General features: G+C 45.1%; 1 protein-coding gene and 1 long non-coding RNA gene across 2 annotated transcripts in view; one reads left to right on the forward strand and one right to left on the reverse strand.

Moving 5' to 3' along the window:
• ILDR2 (immunoglobulin like domain containing receptor 2) overlaps window positions 1-19,056 on the forward strand; it is a 57,410-nt gene that overhangs the window by 13,328 nt on the left and 25,026 nt on the right. Inside the window, exon 4 of the mRNA XM_040451650.1 lies at window positions 16,587-16,643. Coding sequence (XP_040307584.1) covers window positions 16,587-16,643 — 57 coding nt within the window. The remainder of the gene's footprint in view (window positions 1-16,586; window positions 16,644-19,056) is intronic.
• Window positions 317-8,296, reverse strand: LOC121015084 (uncharacterized). The gene is made up of 4 exons (XR_005783616.1): window positions 7,866-8,296; window positions 5,697-5,837; window positions 688-773; window positions 317-556 (listed from the first exon to the last, which is right to left on the reverse strand). It is a non-coding gene; the product is annotated as an uncharacterized LOC121015084 (long non-coding RNA).

Here is a 19,056-nt window from a genome sequence, read left to right on the forward strand (position 1 = left end):
AGAGTAGATGAGTCACCCGCGAAGATTTTATAAAGTGGAAAGGGCCAAGGACCGAACCTGCCAGTCTTGTATTCTAGTTTTACCTCGTGTGAGTAGTAACCCTGGTACTGCATGCGTACTCGTCTTGATTTCTCCCACAACACTGGAAGCTTCTCAGTAGCACTGGACCATGTGGTCTTCAGATATAGGACCAACTCTCATTTGTCTTCATATCTGTAATGCCCCGCAGAGTGTCAGGTATAAAGAGGCTGGTGTGAATGTGTTTTTGTTTTTAGTGACAAACGGTCAGAATCTAATACTTTATGCTTCTTAAACGTTAGTCAGTGCTGAGTATACATTTGTTGCTTTATAAAGGGTCAGTGCAATCAATGCATACAGTCCCAAGTGAGATAACATGGTTTAATCTCACTGGTCATCATTCTTCCTCTGGCTGTTGAAATCGTTACTGGTGACAGATCCATCAGGGATGTGGTTGAAAGCGACGGAGGTGAGCAACTTCCGCGGGAAAAGAATTTGTTGGAAGGGTATCATAACTGAAAGGAAGCCTGGAACGTCTCTGAAAAGGATAGTATGTGAGGGTGACACTTGTTAGTTTCTGTAAAAACACCCCCCAGTCACACCTCCCTTCTTACTACAGAAGTCTATTACTTCCTCTTGTCCTAGTCAAATGTGGGTTAGGAGACTCACCTGGGTAGCTCCCTTCCAGGTGGTGGAATGGGACTCTAAGCTTCTCCCTTGTTTGGCTCAGCTGTACTGGAAACATTGACTCTCAGCTGCTTAGGAAGAGAGAGTGAGAAAGGTCATGTGAGACTTTTCAGCTGCCAGGTCTGGCGGTGACATGGGTCACTTATGCTGTTACTTTGTATTTCCCCAGGAAAAAAGTAAAAGTCTTTTTTAGTGAACACAGCACAGTCCTTGTGGTGCCAGAGATGCTCTACGGTCTACGTAGCAAGAATAGAAAATGGGGGCGCCTGGGTGGCGCAGTCGGTTAAGCGTCCGACTTCAGCCAGGTCACGATCTCGCGGTCTGTGAGTTTGAGCCCCGCGTCAGGCTCTGGGCTGATGGCTCGGAGCCTGGAGCCTGTTTCCGATTCTGTGTCTCCCTCTCTCTCTGTCCCTCCCCCGTTCATGCTCTGTCTCTCTCTGTCCCAAAAATAAATAAACGTTGAAAAAAAAAAAAAAGAATTTTAGAAAATGTCTTTAGGGCTCCATAGCCAGAAAAAAAAAAAAAAAATCAGTTCAGTTGTTTTTTTCTGGTTTTGCATTTTCCAGCTCAAGAATCAGTTTCAGGAGAGAGTCTAGTGGGCCCAGTTTGGACAGGTGTCCAGTGCTTAGCTTTGGGAGACCAGGGGCTCTTGGCGGCTCGTCCATCCAGATATGGAGAAGAATGAATTCCCCAAAGTAAATTGAGGCACTGTTACAAAAGAAGAATGGATGTGAGATGCCAAAAAAAAAAAAAAAAAGTCCACCAAAGTAATACCATTACTCTGATACTAATATTAACATACATTTCCTAATGATACTAATATTAACATACACTGATAATAATTTGTAGTTCACAAATTTTTTTCTATAATGACCATGTAATAAGGTAGGATAGCAGGTATTATTTTCCTCATTTTCCAAGTGAAGAAATTAATGTTCAGGTTTTATGACAATCATCCCAGTAAAAAAAAAAAAAAAAAAACCAAACAGTATTGATGATCAAACCTAAATGTTTAAAAATTTTTTTAAATGCTTATTTATTTATTTTTGAGAGAGAGAGAGAGAGAGAGAGAGAGAGAGAATGAGAACACACAAGAAGGGTAGGGGCAGAGAGAGAGAATACCAAGCAGGCTCCGTGCTGTCAGCACAGAGCCCGATGCAGGGCTTGAATTCATGAACATGACCTGAGCAGAAATCAAGAGTTGGCCACTTAACTGACTGAGCCACTCAGGCACTGCCCCCCCCCCCCCCACCTTTTAAAAAAATGTTTTTTTGTTCAAACCTAAATGTTTTGATTCCTAGCCTCCTTTCTTTCCACAGTACCACATGACCTGTGTATATTAAGAAGCTATAGAATGCTCCCCTGCATAAACCATGTTTTAAAAATTGTGATTGCTGCTTTGAGGTCATGGGCAATCATTTTTACTTGTCCCAGATTAGCTTTCGTATTTCACTTTATTTCTAAGGGCAACTGCCTATAACCGTTGACCTGGGCGCTCACTTCAAAGGCATAGTTGCCATTGCCTGGATTGCATACCTCTCCCTGAGTGTGACCCCACCCTCCTTTCCCCATACATCTGAGCCCTCTACCAATCGCTCTGGATGCTTCTTTCAGAGGTTTCAGAAATATCTGAAGACAAGTGATTCAGAGAAATGGGAGGACAACCGCTGATTCAACATTAAACACAAAAACTATACTGAACGTTCTTTAATCTCTTTTTGATGATTCAGAAAGTAAAGTCATACTGAAGTTGGAAACGCACTTGGTGTTTTTGGGTGCTTTGAGATGACTGTGCCAGGTACCTTAGAAACATTTAGATGTTTGGGATCATAGGGCCATCCCAGCAGACAGAAGAAGGGAATGTCCAGGAACCTGCCACCCTGAGATTAGACATTGGTCTAAGATCTGTGGCAAGGACAGGATGTTTATAACCTGGAACCATGCCACTGTTTGGATAGAAGTAAAGTTCCCTCGGGCTGCTCCAGCTGGCAGGAAAGGACTTCACCATTCAGGAAGGCTCAAGCAGAGAAGTTATTATTTTAAAATCTAAAAGCAGCTTGCCTTGCTCTTACTTCTCTCTACGCACAATATGAGGGCCTGACCCCTTCTTTCTGATGTCCCATGTGGTAGCTTGTTTTTGAAGTGCCTTCAAATAGAAGAATGAGGGAAAGGGCCCCTGTGGAAACATGGGTGGATGAACACTCCTGCTTCTGGACCGAGAATAGAGTAAGAGAACATTACCTAAGGGGTGTTCAGATTAAAGCTAAGGAAGACTTTCCTAATGGTAACTTTTGGAAATTATGGCTGGCGGAGGAAATGACGGAAACTCCCTCTCTGATGAGCTTTCAACATTGAACAGGTTCTCTTGTCTAGAATATTAGGATAAATAAGATCGCTTTCAGAGTCCTTTCTAGGATTTTGATTTATTTAAAAGATCCACAGATTGCTGGGGTGCCTGGGTGGCTCAGTCGGTTGAGTGTCCGACTTCAGCTCAGGTGATGGTCTCATGGCTTGTGAGTTCGAGCCCCGCATCAGACTCTTGTGTTGACAGCTCAGAGCCTGGAGTCTGCTTCAGATTCTGTGTCTCCCTCTCCCTCTCCCCCTCCCCACTCAGGCTCTGTCTCTCTCTTCTCAAAAATAAATAAAAACATTAAAAAAAAAAAATAAAAAAAAATAGAAGATCCACAGATCGCAAAATTAATTCTCTGTATAGGGTGATGCCTAAAATACCGCAGTCTTGTTTTGCTTTAATATTGTTTCCGTTTTAGAAAAAATGATATATGTGTATTGGAAGCATTTCAATCAGAAGAGAAATGTAGAAAAGAAAAAAAATGTCTCCTAAAATCTCACTATCCACAGCTAATGAATGTCTTCTTCAGAACTCTTCTGATTGCAAGGGATAGACACTTAACCTGGCTTAGGGGACTTTTTTGGCTTAGGTAATTGGTAAGTCCAAGTCCAAGTATGTCTATGTTCGGATTACATTGTATTTCAGTTACTTATTTAAAAACTTTTTTTAAGTTTATTTATTTTGAGAGAGAGTGAAAGAGCGCGCACAAGCACGGGAGGGGCAGAGAGAGAAGGAGAGAATCCCAAGTAGGCCCCGTCCCAAGCGCCATCAGAGCAGGGCCTGATGAGGGGCTTGAACCCACAAACTCTGAGATCGTGACCTGAGCCAAGATCAGGAGTCGGACACTTAACTGACTGCATCACTCAGACTCCCCTTATTTATTTATTTTTTAATTTTTAAATTTTATTTTAGAGAGAGCGCCTGCTTCTGGACCGGGGAGAGGGGAGAGGGGCAGAGAGAGAAGGAGAGAGAGAATCTTAGGCAAGCTCCACATTCAGCACGGAGCCCAATGTGGGGCTTGACCCCACGACCCTGGTGTCAGCCTGGGCTGAAGTCAAGAGTTGCTCACTCAACTGACTGGGCCCCCCAACTGCCCCCAGATTATATTTTAAAGAATCTCTGTCTCCTCTGGGTTAGCTTAATTCTCAGGCAGGCTCTCCGTTTGGGGCAAAGGTGGCCCCAAGCAGGTCCAGAGTTAAATGGTCTTTAATGCCTTCCATCTCAGGAGGACAAAGTGCCATTCTTCGCAGTGGCGGGCAGAAGTCCTGTTGCTGGGGGTGGCTGTGCTCTGGCAGAGGAGCATACAAACGGGCCACCAGCCCCCATTGAACTGTATGCGTTGAAGGGAAAAGGGAAAAGGAGTAGCTTCCTAAAGGGAAATTGGGCAGTTGTTTCCAAATGAAGAAGGCAGGCAAAAACAAACACTGTTAATATTTTGTGGAATTCATCCATTTCGGCTTCTTCACGGGCCAAATGCATCGCTATTCCAGGAAGCCAGAAATAGGTTTGCTCCCAGCAGGTCCTTGTGAGGAGGTGCTAAGTTGGGATTGATTCTTCCCTGTGACGGTAATGCCACAGAGTCACCTTTGTTTTTCTGTCATGCTTCTATTTTTCCTTCCATCTCCTTCTGTGACTTACTCAGAAGTGCAAGCATATATTACCTAGGCAAGGGGTGAAGGAACAGACATACATGAATTTTTATAAAATCAACTTATTCACAACACCGTGCCTGAAATTGTTACTGTGGTCTAAAATAAACCTTGTAGGCTGTTAGTATTTAAAAAAATTCTTTTTAAATGTTTGTTTATTTTTGAGAGAGAGAGAGAGAGAGAGAGAGAGAGAGAGAGAGAGAGAGAGCATGAGCAGGGGAGGGGCAGAGAGAGAGAGGGAGACACAGAATCTGAACTGTCAGCACAGAGCCCGGTGTGGGGCTTGAACCCATGAACCGTGAAATCACGACCTGAGCCGAAGTTGAATGCTTAACTGACTGAGCCATCCAGGTGCCCCCAGCCGGTTCGTATTAAGAGGCCATTAAGGGGTGGGTGCCTGGCTGGCTCAGTCAGTTAAGTGTCCCACTCTTGGTTTTGGCTCAGGTCATGATCTCATGGTTCATGAGTTCAAGCCCCTTGAGTCCCGTGCTGGGCTCTGTGCTGACAGAGCCAGCTTGGGATTCTCTGTCTCCCTCTCTCTCTCCCTCTCCCCCACTCACACTCCTCTCTCTCTCTCTCTCTCTGCCTCTCACTGCCCCCCTCAAAATAAATAAATAAACATTTAAAAAAAGAAACCATTAAGAACACAATCAGAGGGGCACCTGGGTGGCTCAGTCAGTTATGCGTCTGACTCTCGGTTTCAGCTCAGGTCACGATCTCATGATTTGTGAGTTCGGGCCCCGCATCTGGCTCTGCACCGACAGTGAGGAATGTGCTTGACATTCTCTCTCTCCCCCTCTCTCTCTGCCCCTCTCCCACTCAGCTCACTCTCTCTGTCCCTCTCAAAAATAAATAGATAAACTTCAAAAAAAAAAAAAGAACATAATCAGAAATCAGGGAATTCTTGGGAGGGGACATCTCAGAACTCGCCATTGACCTTAGGGATTTGGACAGGTGTTTCTAAGCCTGAGCAGAAATGCTCTAGCACTCACCCCGGTGTCAGTGCCGCCTCAATCTGAATCCCATTGTGTTGCCAGCCCTGTGACATTCTGGCCGTTAAGAAAGGCTACTTGTTGCCAAGGTTCCTCCTCCTCCTCCTTCTCTTCCTCTTTGCCAGCCCCAGCCTGGTGCTGCTAACCAAGGAGTTTGCCGATTAAAAGGGCTTCGGCTCCCAGGGTTCCCATGGCAACAGCCTCCTTGGAGGTCTTCGTTGCTTGCTCAAACTTTGATCTCTCCTAGTGGCTGCTGCTGTTTCTCTCCAAGATTTACAAACAGAAGAAGAGGGAAAAAGAATTGGGGGAGAAGACAGAAAAAGTTTACCCCTGGCAGAAAGGAGAGAAGGAATTAATTACAGAACCACACTCCAGCCATAAATCTGGGGGTGACTCCTCTGCAACATCTTTGGGTTCGGGCTGTGCCCATATTTTCATTTGTAGACTCAGTTATACCTCAGTTATCTTGGCCGCGCATGACAGACCTCAAGTGAACTTGATTCTACCAGGGGGGCGGAGCCATGTTTTCTATCTTCAGTGGACACCTGTGCCTTCAGATATCCAGAAGAGCCAAGATAACCGTGCCAGGTCCCGTGGAAGGAGAGCCAGAGAACTAATGAGAAGTGAGCTCTTTAGGCTTCATCCCCATTGCCTCTTTTCCCAGTTCTCTGTCCTAGCCCTAGCCTGCTCTGCCCTGAGCATACCTAGATGCCTCTGGTGGAAGAACTAGAAAGTTAGCCAGGCATCAACTAGAATATGATTCTGGTTAACGACCATGAGTAACAACCACTCTACTGTAGGAGCAGTGGAATGGGGGTGGTGGTTGCTCCAAAGAATTGAGATCACGCCTTTTACTCTTTGCGGAAAGCCTCCTATGGCCTTTAGACCTCTCTGGTGCATGATCGCACCCTTGCTGTATGATAGGCACCATGCAGTAGGGTTAGTTTTGCTTCAAGTATGGTTTACATTGACATTATGATTTACATTTAACTAGTCCTTTCTGCATACTATGTCCCTGGCACAGTAAGGATACAGAGTAAATAAATGATGCCATCTTGTCCCTATAAAAATGACGGTCTTTTGATAAAGATGAATATTGTATTTCTGAAGCAATTAGAGAATATGAGAAAAGGTTAAGACTGTATTTGATATTAAGTATCTAGGCTATTGGTTCGCAACAGGGTGCTATTTTGCCCCCCAGGAGACATTTGGCAGTGTCTAGAAACATTTTGGTTGTCACAACGTACGGGGTGCTGTGGCATCTAGTGGGTAGGAGCCAAGGAGGCTGCTAAATGCACAGGACAGCCCTCCTACACACAATTACGTGGCCCCAAATGGCCATAGTGCCAATGTGGCAAAACCCTGATCTTGACCCAAGGTCCGTGTGGATACTTGGCAAGGTCTCTTGTGAAGAGCTTTGGGGTCAGATACCCCTGGATTCAGTGCAGCCATATAACCTTGGGTAAGTCCATGTTAATGAGCCTCCGTTTTGAGCCTCAGTTTCCTCATCTGTAAAAATGGGGAATGGGTAATAAAAGCTACGTGGAAGGTCTATCGTGAGGATTAAATGGCACATGATAAGGAAGAACTCCCACCTGTTCCCACCCCTCACATTTCATTGCTGGTGCGTCATGCTTGCTCTGAGGGAACGCTCTGCAGGGAGTTCTGCGATCCGGGGCTCCTGCTAGAAGAGCTGATTTCCCTTTAGCCCATTCCATAGGCAGAGGCTTTAAAGAGCCATCTGTGCATTGGCAATCCTATTACTAATAGATTCTTGGCTCCTCAATGACATTTGGGCAATGCCTTGCCAGTGGTGACCCCACTCAGCCCCGTGGGAATCTTCGCGCTGGTGGATTTCAGGACATGCTGTCCCAGCATGCCATGTTTTGGTTGCTCTGTTTTGGTTGTTTTGGAAGCCCCTATTTCTCAGCGGATGGCCCCGAGTTAATTACATGGCGTTTAGTGCCTGAATGCAAGGAGTACAGCACACAGGCCATTCGCTGAAGTCTGGAGGGGTCTGGGGAAACGCCTGACTTGGATGAGGCCCTGGATGGCTCTAAAAGGCTTTAGACAGGGTGACTTCATAATTTACTGTCCAAATCAGGATCCTGGAGAGGGAAAAGGCGAAACTTTTAATAATTTATCTCAAGACAACAGGCATAAACTTACACTGTCCAAACTGGTATCATGGTCGCCCCATAAATGTGACCGCCTTGAAGGTTCTCCTTTCGGTTGAAGAGAACAGAACAGAAGATCCAGGGAAACTGGGGGCAAATGAGGGTCGGCCCCTTCCTTCACCTGCCGGACCCTCGCTGCTAGTTGGCGTTTCATTTGTGGGGTCCTAGGGATGTACACATCGCCCTTCATTTACCGGGACCGATCAGAGGGGCCCAGCACAGAGATGGTTAAGGACTGTTCACTGACAATTTTGCCCCAAGATGTCTGAAGGGTAAAGGGCGTCCACTTAGCTCTTCACGACCCCGGGTGGCGAAGAGAACAGACGAGGTCTCAAGGCGCCCTTTGCCTTCCCCCGTCCCCAGCCACCCAGTCCCGCGCTGCGCCTGCCCTCCCCTCCACCCCCTGCTCCCTCGCAGCCTGTATCCCGCCTCACTATTTTTGCTTCACTTGTTGCTCATCACTGTGGGAGGAAACTCGGCCTTCAATTAGCGCGCATTCCTGAAGCCTGCGGTTGCCGTGGTTACCCGGGCGCGAGCTGAAGCAGCTGGGTCAGCCCGCCAGCTTCATTGTCGTCTCTGGGCCCCGGGCGCGGGCGCGGGCGCGGGCGCGGGAGGGAGGGCGAGGGCGGGGACGGGCCCGCGGGGGAGTGGGCGTCACCGAGAAATCGGCTCAGCGCGGCCAAGAAAGAACTGGGGCCCCTGAAAGCCGGGCAGGAAAACAGTCGTTGCTTTTTTCTCCAGAGCCAGCTGCTGCCATTCAACGGTGCAGGTTCGCGTTCACACGCCGGCGGTGTCTGGACTTTGGTCTGGGAACTGCCCCCAGGGGGAAGCCCCTCAACGCTGAGAGGAAAGGGCAGAGACCCCCACCGCCCAAGACCCACAAGGAGTGGGGCCCTCCGTGTCTGCTTCAGACCATCAGGGCTTTGGGGGTTGAGGAAAGTGGCCATTTTGAGCACCTTTGTATTTAAGTTCCCTCTGCCAGCCTGTTGGATGGAGCCCGGTGAGCTCAGAAAATCACACTGGGTACCGAGGAAGCCTGTTCCCTTCTTCCATTAAATCCCACCCTGCCCCGGGTCGTTTAAGAGTCAAATCCAGCCGCCTTCTGCACTTCATCTCAGGCCAAGTTGTGCATGCTAGATTACTAATAATACTTGGCATCTCTTCCCTCTCTGGGGGCAGGGAACCGGTTCACTGTAGCACTTTGCAAAGGCAGAGTGCTTTGCAGTCGTTTTTATTATTGTTTATTAGTTTGTGGCGGAATGGTGAATGCCTTTTAATTAGCGCACACTGCGTTATGATGTATTCAGTAATCACCTTCTGGTCACGACTTTAAAAGATGCTGAACATTTTAGCCATCTCTAGCATTTCCTACATCCAAAAATTATACTTTAATTATGTAAGTGGAGCAATAATGCCACAAACAGAAGTTTCAGGGTTGCTGCCTGCAAATACTAGGAGACTAGAAAGCTGTTGCTATACATTTCTAAATTAAGGCTAAGCAAAGCTTGAGGGGGAATGAGATATTGGGGAAAAAATACTGGAATGGGGATGAGTAGGTCCAGTTTCTTCTGGTTCGATTATTAGCCATGCGACTTTGAGTACGGTTCTTAACCTCTCTGAGCCCCAGTTTCCTGAAAACACGGAAAGGGTGATGGATTCGATGACCTCTGAGATTCTTTCTAGCTGTAAAATCTAATTCTAGAATCTATGTGAATAGAAGAAGTCAGTGCCTTAGGCCAAGCTTATAATCACTGCCAAAAACCCGGAAGCATTTATTGACAGTTAATTGCAGACGGTCCAATACCAGTCATTTTGTGGAGAGAATTCACTGTCAGAATTATTCACTGTGGTTTAAAGTGACCTGAAATGTAAAAGATATAAAAAGAAAAAAGTACACGCACGAAATGCTTAAATACAGTTTATAAATATATGTAAAAGAAGGAAAGCTATACCCACATTTCTGATGGATAATCATAAATTATATTTATTGAATGCATGGTTGCTATGGGAATATAGAATAAAAACAGGGATGTGTGTGCACTTGGGAAATTTCCAGTCTATTTGGGATTCCAAATAGCCATAGAAACAACTTTACACTTGAGAGGGCCAGAGAAAGCCATCTGCTCTCCTAAAAGCCTTAGGAGAGAAACATTTTGGATGGTCAGGAGCTGAGAGACCAGGGGGTGGGTCACCCTGGTCTCTGAAAATGGATCTGGGGCATGTTCGGGAAGCTCCGAAATGGGATGAAGCCCAGAGGTGCATTAAACAGAAGGGAGAAGAAGGCAATCACAGGAACTGGGGAAGGAAAGTGTTCTAGGTTGTCCCGAGCAGAAAGTTCATTAGTATGGAATATTGGCAAACCGGAGGAGGACTCCGAGGTAGTAAGTTCAAAGGAATGAACGAAGATAACCGTGCTGTCAGTCTTGGTGACATCATAAGTAGGAAGGAAGTGTTGTTTTTCCTCCTTTTGGTAGGTTCCAGCGCATGACAACCTTCCGTTGTCAGCAAGTAATTGAATGGCAGATATGGGATCTGAAAACAAATTTGTCCTAAATCCAGAATTTCGGTACCTTCCATTGCACTTTGAAGGTTTGGACTAATCAGAGCTTAGATTTAAGTTTTAAAGGTAGAGACAAAGACGGCTTTTTTGGCTAAACTTTGTATGCGTGTTGGATCTCTCTGTAACGACTGCCTTTCAAACAACATAGCCTGATAGCTGTCAACTTGTCCGGTGGGGTTGTGCTTCAGTCCTCCTAGATAGCAAGATGGCCTTTGGGGACATTCCAGGACTAGAGGACACTAGTGGCATTGAGCTCTGAGTCCAGGGGCGCTAAACATTCTCCAGTGCATAGAATAGCGCTTAATGAATGAATGAATGAATGTTTCCTTCGTGTTCTTATTAAAAGCCTGTTTCCATCTGGGACAAAAAGCACTCTCATGAGCAGTGAACCAGAAGTCCAGCCAGAAGCTCAGCGTACCAGACAATGGGGATTTGCTACTGGAAACGTTGCAAGGTCCTGATGGGTGAGGAGGGCTGCTCAGGGTGTCAAACACAGAACACAGTCTCTGCCCCCGAGGGGTACCCGTCCTGTTAGGGGAGGCGCACATAAAGGTGTCGCTGCGGTCCAGAGCCACAAGGGCTCTCATGTAGGTGTGCACAGTGGTCCTTAGGAGCATGGAGGTTCCTCCCAGTGCAGCATTCTTCCAGGGCTCTGTCGCAACAGACTTCAGAGTCTTGTAGACTGTGCGTGGCAAGGGTTTGAACAAAGCAGGAGATTGAGAAGTGTATTAGCTGGTTATGTTAGTAAAGAAGGTAGGTAAATCCTGCCTTGAGGAGACTGGTTTACCAAGAAAAGAAGCATTTGAACCTTGGGGAAATGTCACTGGGACCTTGTTGTGAAATGTGCAAAGATAAGGCCACGAGTAGACGAGAAGTGGGAAACCAGGCAAAGGCTGTGTCTCTGGGGAACGGCCTCGTACTAGGTGGAACTTGATGTCAAAAATGTAAAAAAAGAAAAAAAAAAACCTGATGAGAATTGGATTTGGCAGGAGGAAGGCGCTTTGACCTTAGGAAGCTTTGTGAAACAGAAGCAGGTAACTAAAACGGAGTTCTTAAGCTGACGCTGTTAGATAAGCTGCATGGGCTAGTCAGCGAGCCTCCCCAGCAGAGGGTTCATATCTATTCCTCTGTGTCCCCACCTGGCACAGGACACATTTTTTTTTGTTGACTGAATGATGAATGAATGAATTGGAGACATTCCAGAGGTGAGCTGGTTCTCAGGAATACGTACAAAGAGAGTTGGGATAACTTCACTGTGTCAATGGCAGAACACAGCTGAGATGGGAATTGTACAGGTCAGGTACAGAGGCCGTTTTATTCACAATGCATGTTTCTGCCCTAATCAGTCAACTGAAAGCATGTGAATGTTTTTGGCTACAAACTTAGTGATGGTTTTGTACGGAGCCAACACTTGTGTGTGTGTGTGTGTGTGTGTGTGTGTGTGTGTGTGCATGTACCAACTGTTAGCATGCCTAATTTGTTTGGTCTATTCATGTGGAAATTTCTTAAAAGTAATGGATGCTGCAAGGTTTGGGGAAAACTGTTTGAGTGCTTGCATCAAAACTGTATTTTCTCCTGATAGTTTGAGCTGTGGTTTGAAAAGCATAAATGTGGCCTTCTGTTTGCAGGGTCTGCTTTCTGTCCTCTCCTCAGACATTAAAGTGACTTCTAATTGCCCCTCTTCAACTGAATCCTGGAAGAATAGCAATGATTCACAAGTGTTGGTAAAGTGCTACTGAAATCTGGAAAGTATTTACTGCAATTGTTTGGACTTTCTAAGATCAGACCTTCAGTGGATGTGGTAGAATAGGAAGAAAAGATAGAACGTTTCTAACTGGCAACAGCATTTCTTAGAAATTGTTAGGCAAGAAGCTGGAAGCAAATGGTTTTCAGAAATATATTATTCAAGCATAAATCTACTTTTAAAAATGCCTTTAGTCCCGATAAAATGTAAGTGTGGTATAAAAGCCAGAGAGCTTTGCACTCTGTCTGCTGTCGACATGATACAGTCATATTGTCTGCTACCCCAAAGCTCCTACTGTGTCCCGAATTCTGAAGACATTTAATTCCACCAACTATGGCAAGATTCTGTCACCCATGCCATCCTGGGGCAGCGCTACACAGGTGCATTATGGGAAAGCTTCATCTTCTTCTGAAGCATCAGCTATTGGTTGTTGCCTTAGGGAGAATGAGAAGCTCGATGTGTGTCTTTCGGTTGGAGTGACAAGTTTTGTGACTCTCCTGTCCATATTTCTGTGACCACCGTATCCTTAATTTTTTTCGTTACAAATGTAAAAAAAAAAAAAAATCTAGAAATGAAAATCTCTCCATTATTTCTCCACGATGCCCATTCCGGGTCCCCAGAAATAAGAAAGGCACACAATTTTGTGTGTAGTGCTGTCGCTTACAGATTTTAGCTTGAACATAGGTTCCTGGAGGTTATTTTCGCTGACATTCTCAGTGTAGAAACAATGTCAGAACACCAGCCTATGGGGAAATCCAGCTTTTGTATTTTACCTGCTCATAAATATTTTGGTTTATATATGCCCATCAGTGGTTGCAAGTGTGTGATCTCTGGGCTCCATACAGCCCCCAAACATACTTTGTATGGCTTGTCCAGTGTTTAAAAAAATACCTATGGATCAATCGCCAACACTGAAAATGCAGATATTTCACACAAAAACCTGGGGTCTGGCTAATCTTGAAAAATAGGAAGACCCGCAACCGTGAAGACACATTCCTGTGGGGCAGCGATTGGCCAGACTTGAGTAGTAGCAGCCTCTATAGACATATAATCTGCTATTTGCTACACCTCGTATTACATTTGGCTGGCTGCATTTATTTGTGTTACCTGCTGTCCCTGTAAACATACAGAGCCGAGTTTGCAACTCTAATCTCTAAGTATCATATTTGAGAACCAAGAATATTGTAGGCTGGGTGACCATATAATTAATCGTCCAAGATAAGACACCTAGAGAATAAAAAGTAGTGCTATTAGTATTTACACAGGTACAACAGGCACAAACGAGGATATATAGTCTCCCTATTTATAGATCACTTTATTCAGTCACCTCATTTGATTAATGAGAAAACTGAGACCTAGAAAGAGGAAGTAATTTGCCTATAGTCACCAAGTAAACTAATGGCAAAGGTGCCCTAAGTACCCTGATTCCCAGTTCACTGCTTTCTCCAATATAATGTCTTCTATATAATAAGTAGAAGCACCATATTTTCCTTGAATATATAGATTTTTTATAGTTAATAATTATCACATGGCTAATTTCCTGTGAGTGTACAAGTTGGTAGTTTATATCATCAATAACATTTCTTTTATAAATGTAGTTAATTATGGGCTATAGCGTATCTAGAGATGTTTAAAACGTTGGTAGGCTTGAGAGCTTAAGAGTAGACCCAAGAAAAGCTTCTCATTTTATTAGGTACAATAAGAGATACATTCAGAAGTGCTAATTGTCTGGATTTTAAAACAATCTTTTAATGTTTATTTTTGAGGGACAGAGACAGAGTGTGAGCGGGGGAGGGGCAGAGAGCAAGAGGGAGACAGAGAATCAGAAACAGGCTCCAGGCTCTGAGCTGTCAGCACAGAGCTCGATGCAGGGCTTGAACTCGGGAACAGGGAGATCATGACCTGAGTCGAAGTCAGGCGCTTAACTGGCTGAGCCACCCAGGCACCTCTGGATTTTTTTTTTTTTTTAAGCCACCATTAAGTAAGCATCCCATAACTAGCTTGTGAAAAACATTGTATATTGACTTTTTGATCAACTATTGGCCGGTAATTAATATTAATTATGTCTTCAAGAGATGGCCAACATCCCAAATTCCCCAGTCCTTGACCAGCTGTTTCTTTGTTGAGTTTCCAACAAGGGATTCCAAGGGATATTTGTACACAGAACACTCCAGATGAGACCAGTGCATGCTATGAATCACTTGCTCGGAATTTGGCCCCAAATTCCTGTCTGGTATCCCATCCTAGACCACACGTGAGTCTTAGAGGCACCTCTTAGCCTATCAGGAAGGCTTAGGTCAAAGGCTAGCCTGAGAAGTCTCCTTCAGGGTACACCTTTCTCCAGTGCCCCACTTGGCTCTCGTGTGTTCTTCCAAGAGACCTCGCAAGCGGCAGACCATCCTTACCAGGTCAGCTGCACAAGCTAGAAAGACAGAAGGAAAGAAGCCTTTCTTGCCAAGACCTAAAACAGAGCTAGCCTAAGTCACTTCATTCTAGACTTCCTTCCCCTTGGAATGTGTTGTGGTCCCAATGAAATTCTCAGATGAGGAACCATTACCCAAGCAGGAGACATAGCCAGGGCACCTTTTACCCCGTTGGCCTTGTATAGTTAGGGAGAGCCAAGAAAAAGTCAGTGTCCTGGAGGGACTCCTTTTTCTTTGACTTTTGTCAGACCTTCTTTTCCATAGAGTAGTTTGACAGAGGCGGGGACCAGTGACCGATCATGATCAACCTTTCGACTGAAAATATAAACTGCACGTGGGTAATTTTTTCTCTGATGCACCTCAATAAACTCGTTTTCTTTCTTTTTTTTTTTTAATTTTTTTTTTCAACATTTATTTATTTTTGGGACAGAGAGAGACAGAACATGAATGGGGGAGGGGCAGAGAGAGAGGGAGACACAGAATCGGAAACAGGCTCCAGGCTCTGAGCCGTCAGCCCAGAGCCTGACGCGGGGCTCGAACTCACGGAGCGCGAGATCGTGACCTGGCTGAAGTCGGACGCTTAACCGACTGCGCCACCCAGGCGCCCCAATAAACTCGTTTTCTAAATGGGCCCACTCCACATGCATGAAACAGACCCCTAAACCTGTGTGTTCAGCAGTGACGTGTGGCTGCTGAGCCTTTGAAGTGCTGCTATGAGTAAAATATAGTATTCAATTAATTTCTTGTTTTACTCTGTGATGTGATGACTAGAAAAGCTAAAAATTACCTGTCGCTCACATTATATTTCTAGTGGATAGAGCCGTTCTAGAGGCATATGTTCTGCGTGTTAAGCGAAGTAAGATTCAGTTGCGTGCTTAAGTGGTACCACGGCGACTTTTTGCCATTAGAAGTGGGACAGGAGGGCAGTTTGCCAGTTGTTTCATAATGCAAGACTTGTTTATTAGCAGGGGCTTCCGTGGGGTAGACAGCATGAGCAGGGGAGGGGCACAGAGGGAAGGGCAGAGAGAGGGAGGGGCAGAGAATCCCAAGCAACCTCAACACTGTCAGCGCAGAGCCCGATGTGGGGCTCGGACTCACGACCCGTGAGATCATGACCTGCGCTGAAACCAAGAGTCAGATGCTTAACTGACTGAGCCACCCAGGCACCCCTAAATCAGGCTAGTATTTAAAAGGACTAACCCCCTCCCCCACATCCTCTACAGTCTTGGTTCCTGCGTAGCTCTTTGCCTCCCAGAACCCCGAGGGGGTGCCTGTTCTGACACCAGCTGGCTCTTAAGCTCGTATGCCGAACCATGCAGAAGGCACTTGGGTTCATACAACGCCAGCTGTGGGTCCCATATGGAAAATCCAGACCATATACATATGTATAGAGTATTTCTGAAACCAGAAGGAGTGTAGAGGAGCGTGTAACTCATCTAGCTTTATCTTTTCCTCGCCTTTGAACATTTTAATCATCGAAACATCGTTAGGCTATAAATAGAACATGTAGTGAGACAATTCTGAGTTAAAACCAAATATGTACTTTTGTTTTTATATGGACATAGGACTGTGTATGGATGTATGAAAATGTAGGTTGAACGTTTGGATACAGATGGGTTTGACTTTCCAATAAAATGTGTGGAGAAGAATGTATAAATGAATGGAGATGGTATGTGTCAGTCTGCTCAAGCAGGGTTTTTCATATTTGAAGCAGAGAATTTCCTCCTTCTATAAATAGTTGGAGAGAAAGTTCTGTTTCTGCTTCCATCTGGTTTAGGTGCAGAGTTCACTTAGATGGCTGCCAAAGAGTGATGGAGAAAGTTATTCTCTTGACTAAGCCCCGCCTCGGCGACTTGCCTCTCCTACCCCAAGGAGCATGGGTCCATGGCCCTGGTGTAGGGACGGTGCCACGTGGAGCCAGCCTTCAAGCTGTATTTTCCTTTGGAGTAACCTCTTTCCTTCTTCTTTTCCTTCCACCTCTTCCAGGCAGGACAGGGCTGCTTGCTGATCTCTTGCCCAGTTTTGCTGTGGAGATTATGCCAGGTATTCACTCATTTAACTCTTTATTTGCTTAATTTGCTGTCACTCCATCTGTCTTGCTTCTGCATTAGTCGCTAATTGTTCCTTTAATTTGTTTGCATATTTGTCTGTATTATTTCTGTGTTCTTTTCCAGGATGAACTGAGCCCAATGGAAGAGCCTTTAGATTGTATTTCTTCTATTAGTAGGTCCTAAAAGGATAATGATTAAAAATAAGCTGCAAGGGGGACCCAGTCCTTCAGTGTCAGGTGTGCAGGCTCTTTGGCAAACTCCATAACCATTCAGCATCTCAGCTGTCCCCAGGCAGCTAGAAGTATCCCTAACAAAGTAACTATTTATCTGCATTTCCTTATTCCCTAAGTTATATGTTTACCCATTCATTAGGGTATGACCATGTTACTCTGAATTGCCTTTTGTAACTTGACCAAAACAGTTTTTCAAACCTTATGAAGTCAGTACACCCCTCCTTCCTTGAAAAGTACATACTTACAGACCTACATTGCTTTGTATACAATTTCAGGGGCTCCTTGGGCCCCATAAGCCCCTGGGATCCATGGACCATATGTCAGGGAAACCCCAGATGCACAGCTCTGTCATTTCATATAGCTTAAGTTGAATGCACCAGCCTAGACAAGCCAGCATCCGTTCAGTGCAACACTATAGTCCGTAATGGAAGGAGGTTCCATGAGAAACGGGAATGAACTACGGGAAAGGACATATCCAAACTCAGAGAATACTAAAGACCATGATTCATTCTTGCTCTGGAGGGCTACTGCCAAAGGGTTGAGAGCTGCATGATAGTTGGGAGCAACAGAGAGATACAGACTATTCCCGGCCATAGGTTTTGACTTTATTCAGCTTTTAAAACATCCAAAGTCTTCACAGTTGAATTTCACTAATTATTCTTCCACGAATTCTCCTGTTTTGCCATTAGCTGGCCAACCCAAATATAAACATGCTTCCTGTTGGTGTTGACCCCAGGGACACAAATAGATATCTCTTTGTGATCCCCCTTATCCAGAGTGCTGTCAGCTTATACTCGTTTGTTCATCGCCCGCAAACATACACATACAATGTTACGAAGCATCGCTTCAAACTAGATGTTATGTTCCCCCAGTCCCAGGAAAGAGTTATTGTATTTTTCATATCTGGTCCTGGTCCCTTGAATATCCCTCCCTTTTGACTCCAAGAATCCTTGCGTGGATAACATTCTTTTGTTTCTCCAGGGTAACCTGCCAGTCCTCTATCTTTGACTGCTTGACCCAAGACTGTTGTAGCCTCCATGCCACAACACTCATCTAATCCTCAGAGCTCATATCTGTCTCCGGAGACAGAATGTTACTGGGTTATTGCTAAGGTCCAGGACAAAGCCCTGAGCTATCTATGGCCCTCAGCAGGAATGTTTTCTAGACCGTTCTCAGCAGGCGCAGGGCCTTCTCATTTCCTCACTGAAGAGATGGTGACCTGGTTAATTTGAATGGGGATGAGTGGATGGGGTGACGAGGGACGTTTCAGGAAATATAAGTTGTTGGTTTTTTTCTCTGAGGAAACTGTGTTCTAGACAAAGGTCAAAGAATTTTATCATTATCACAAAACCCTTTATATAACAAAAATGTCATATTCTCAAGCTCCAACTGAATGTCCATTTAACTGAAAGAACATTTAATAACCAAAATTCAAGAAAAACAATATATACTTAAAGTTCATTGTAAAGGGACTTTTTGGTAGGCGGCTTTCGATCAAAATGAATTACTTTGATTTTTTTGACTTTTAAAGGAACTCATGGCTCACTCTAGTCTGTCCAGTCTATAGGAAGTTGGGTCCTATAGCCAAATCCCAAAAGCGTGACACAAAGTCACTCGAAGGTCACAGTCATTTTTATCTAAGCCAAATGGAATTTGTTTCCCTTCTCTTAATCTTTTGGATGAGCAAATGCACTAGAAGCTGTGGTCATCCTCTGGTAGAGGTGGGAAAGTAACAGGAGTTAACAAACGTAGCCAGTATAGTCCTCAAAGCCCTGAGCCATCTTCCCCGCAGCTACGCTGGCTATTCAGCATGGTCAACCTGAGCGTGATCCAACCGAGCCATTCTTGGGGGCGTGGTGACATCATATTCTCCACCTGAGTCTTTGTCTCTAGATTTCTCTAGCCATGGTTTGTTCCACAGGTTTTGTTCCAGAAGGTTTTGATCTCAGCCTCGATGCTGAGTCTGGGAAGGGTGTTACGGGGTGGTCAGCAGGGAAAGTTAGATGAACACATAAGGAACCTGGACCACTTAAATGTGTGCCGGTTTAGACCGTGGAGACATAGAGAACTTTCTTGCAGGACTTACAGTTTTATAGGAAAGAGTAACTTGACCGCAAGAGGAACATATTCACAGAACCCACCTCTTCGTAGCTCAGCAAGCAAGGTTCCTCC

This window comes from Herpailurus yagouaroundi, unplaced genomic scaffold, assembly GCF_014898765.1.
Source record: "Herpailurus yagouaroundi ecotype Mexico unplaced genomic scaffold, PumYag 205, whole genome shotgun sequence".
In the NCBI taxonomy this organism is placed as follows: Eukaryota; Metazoa; Chordata; class Mammalia; order Carnivora; family Felidae; genus Herpailurus; species Herpailurus yagouaroundi.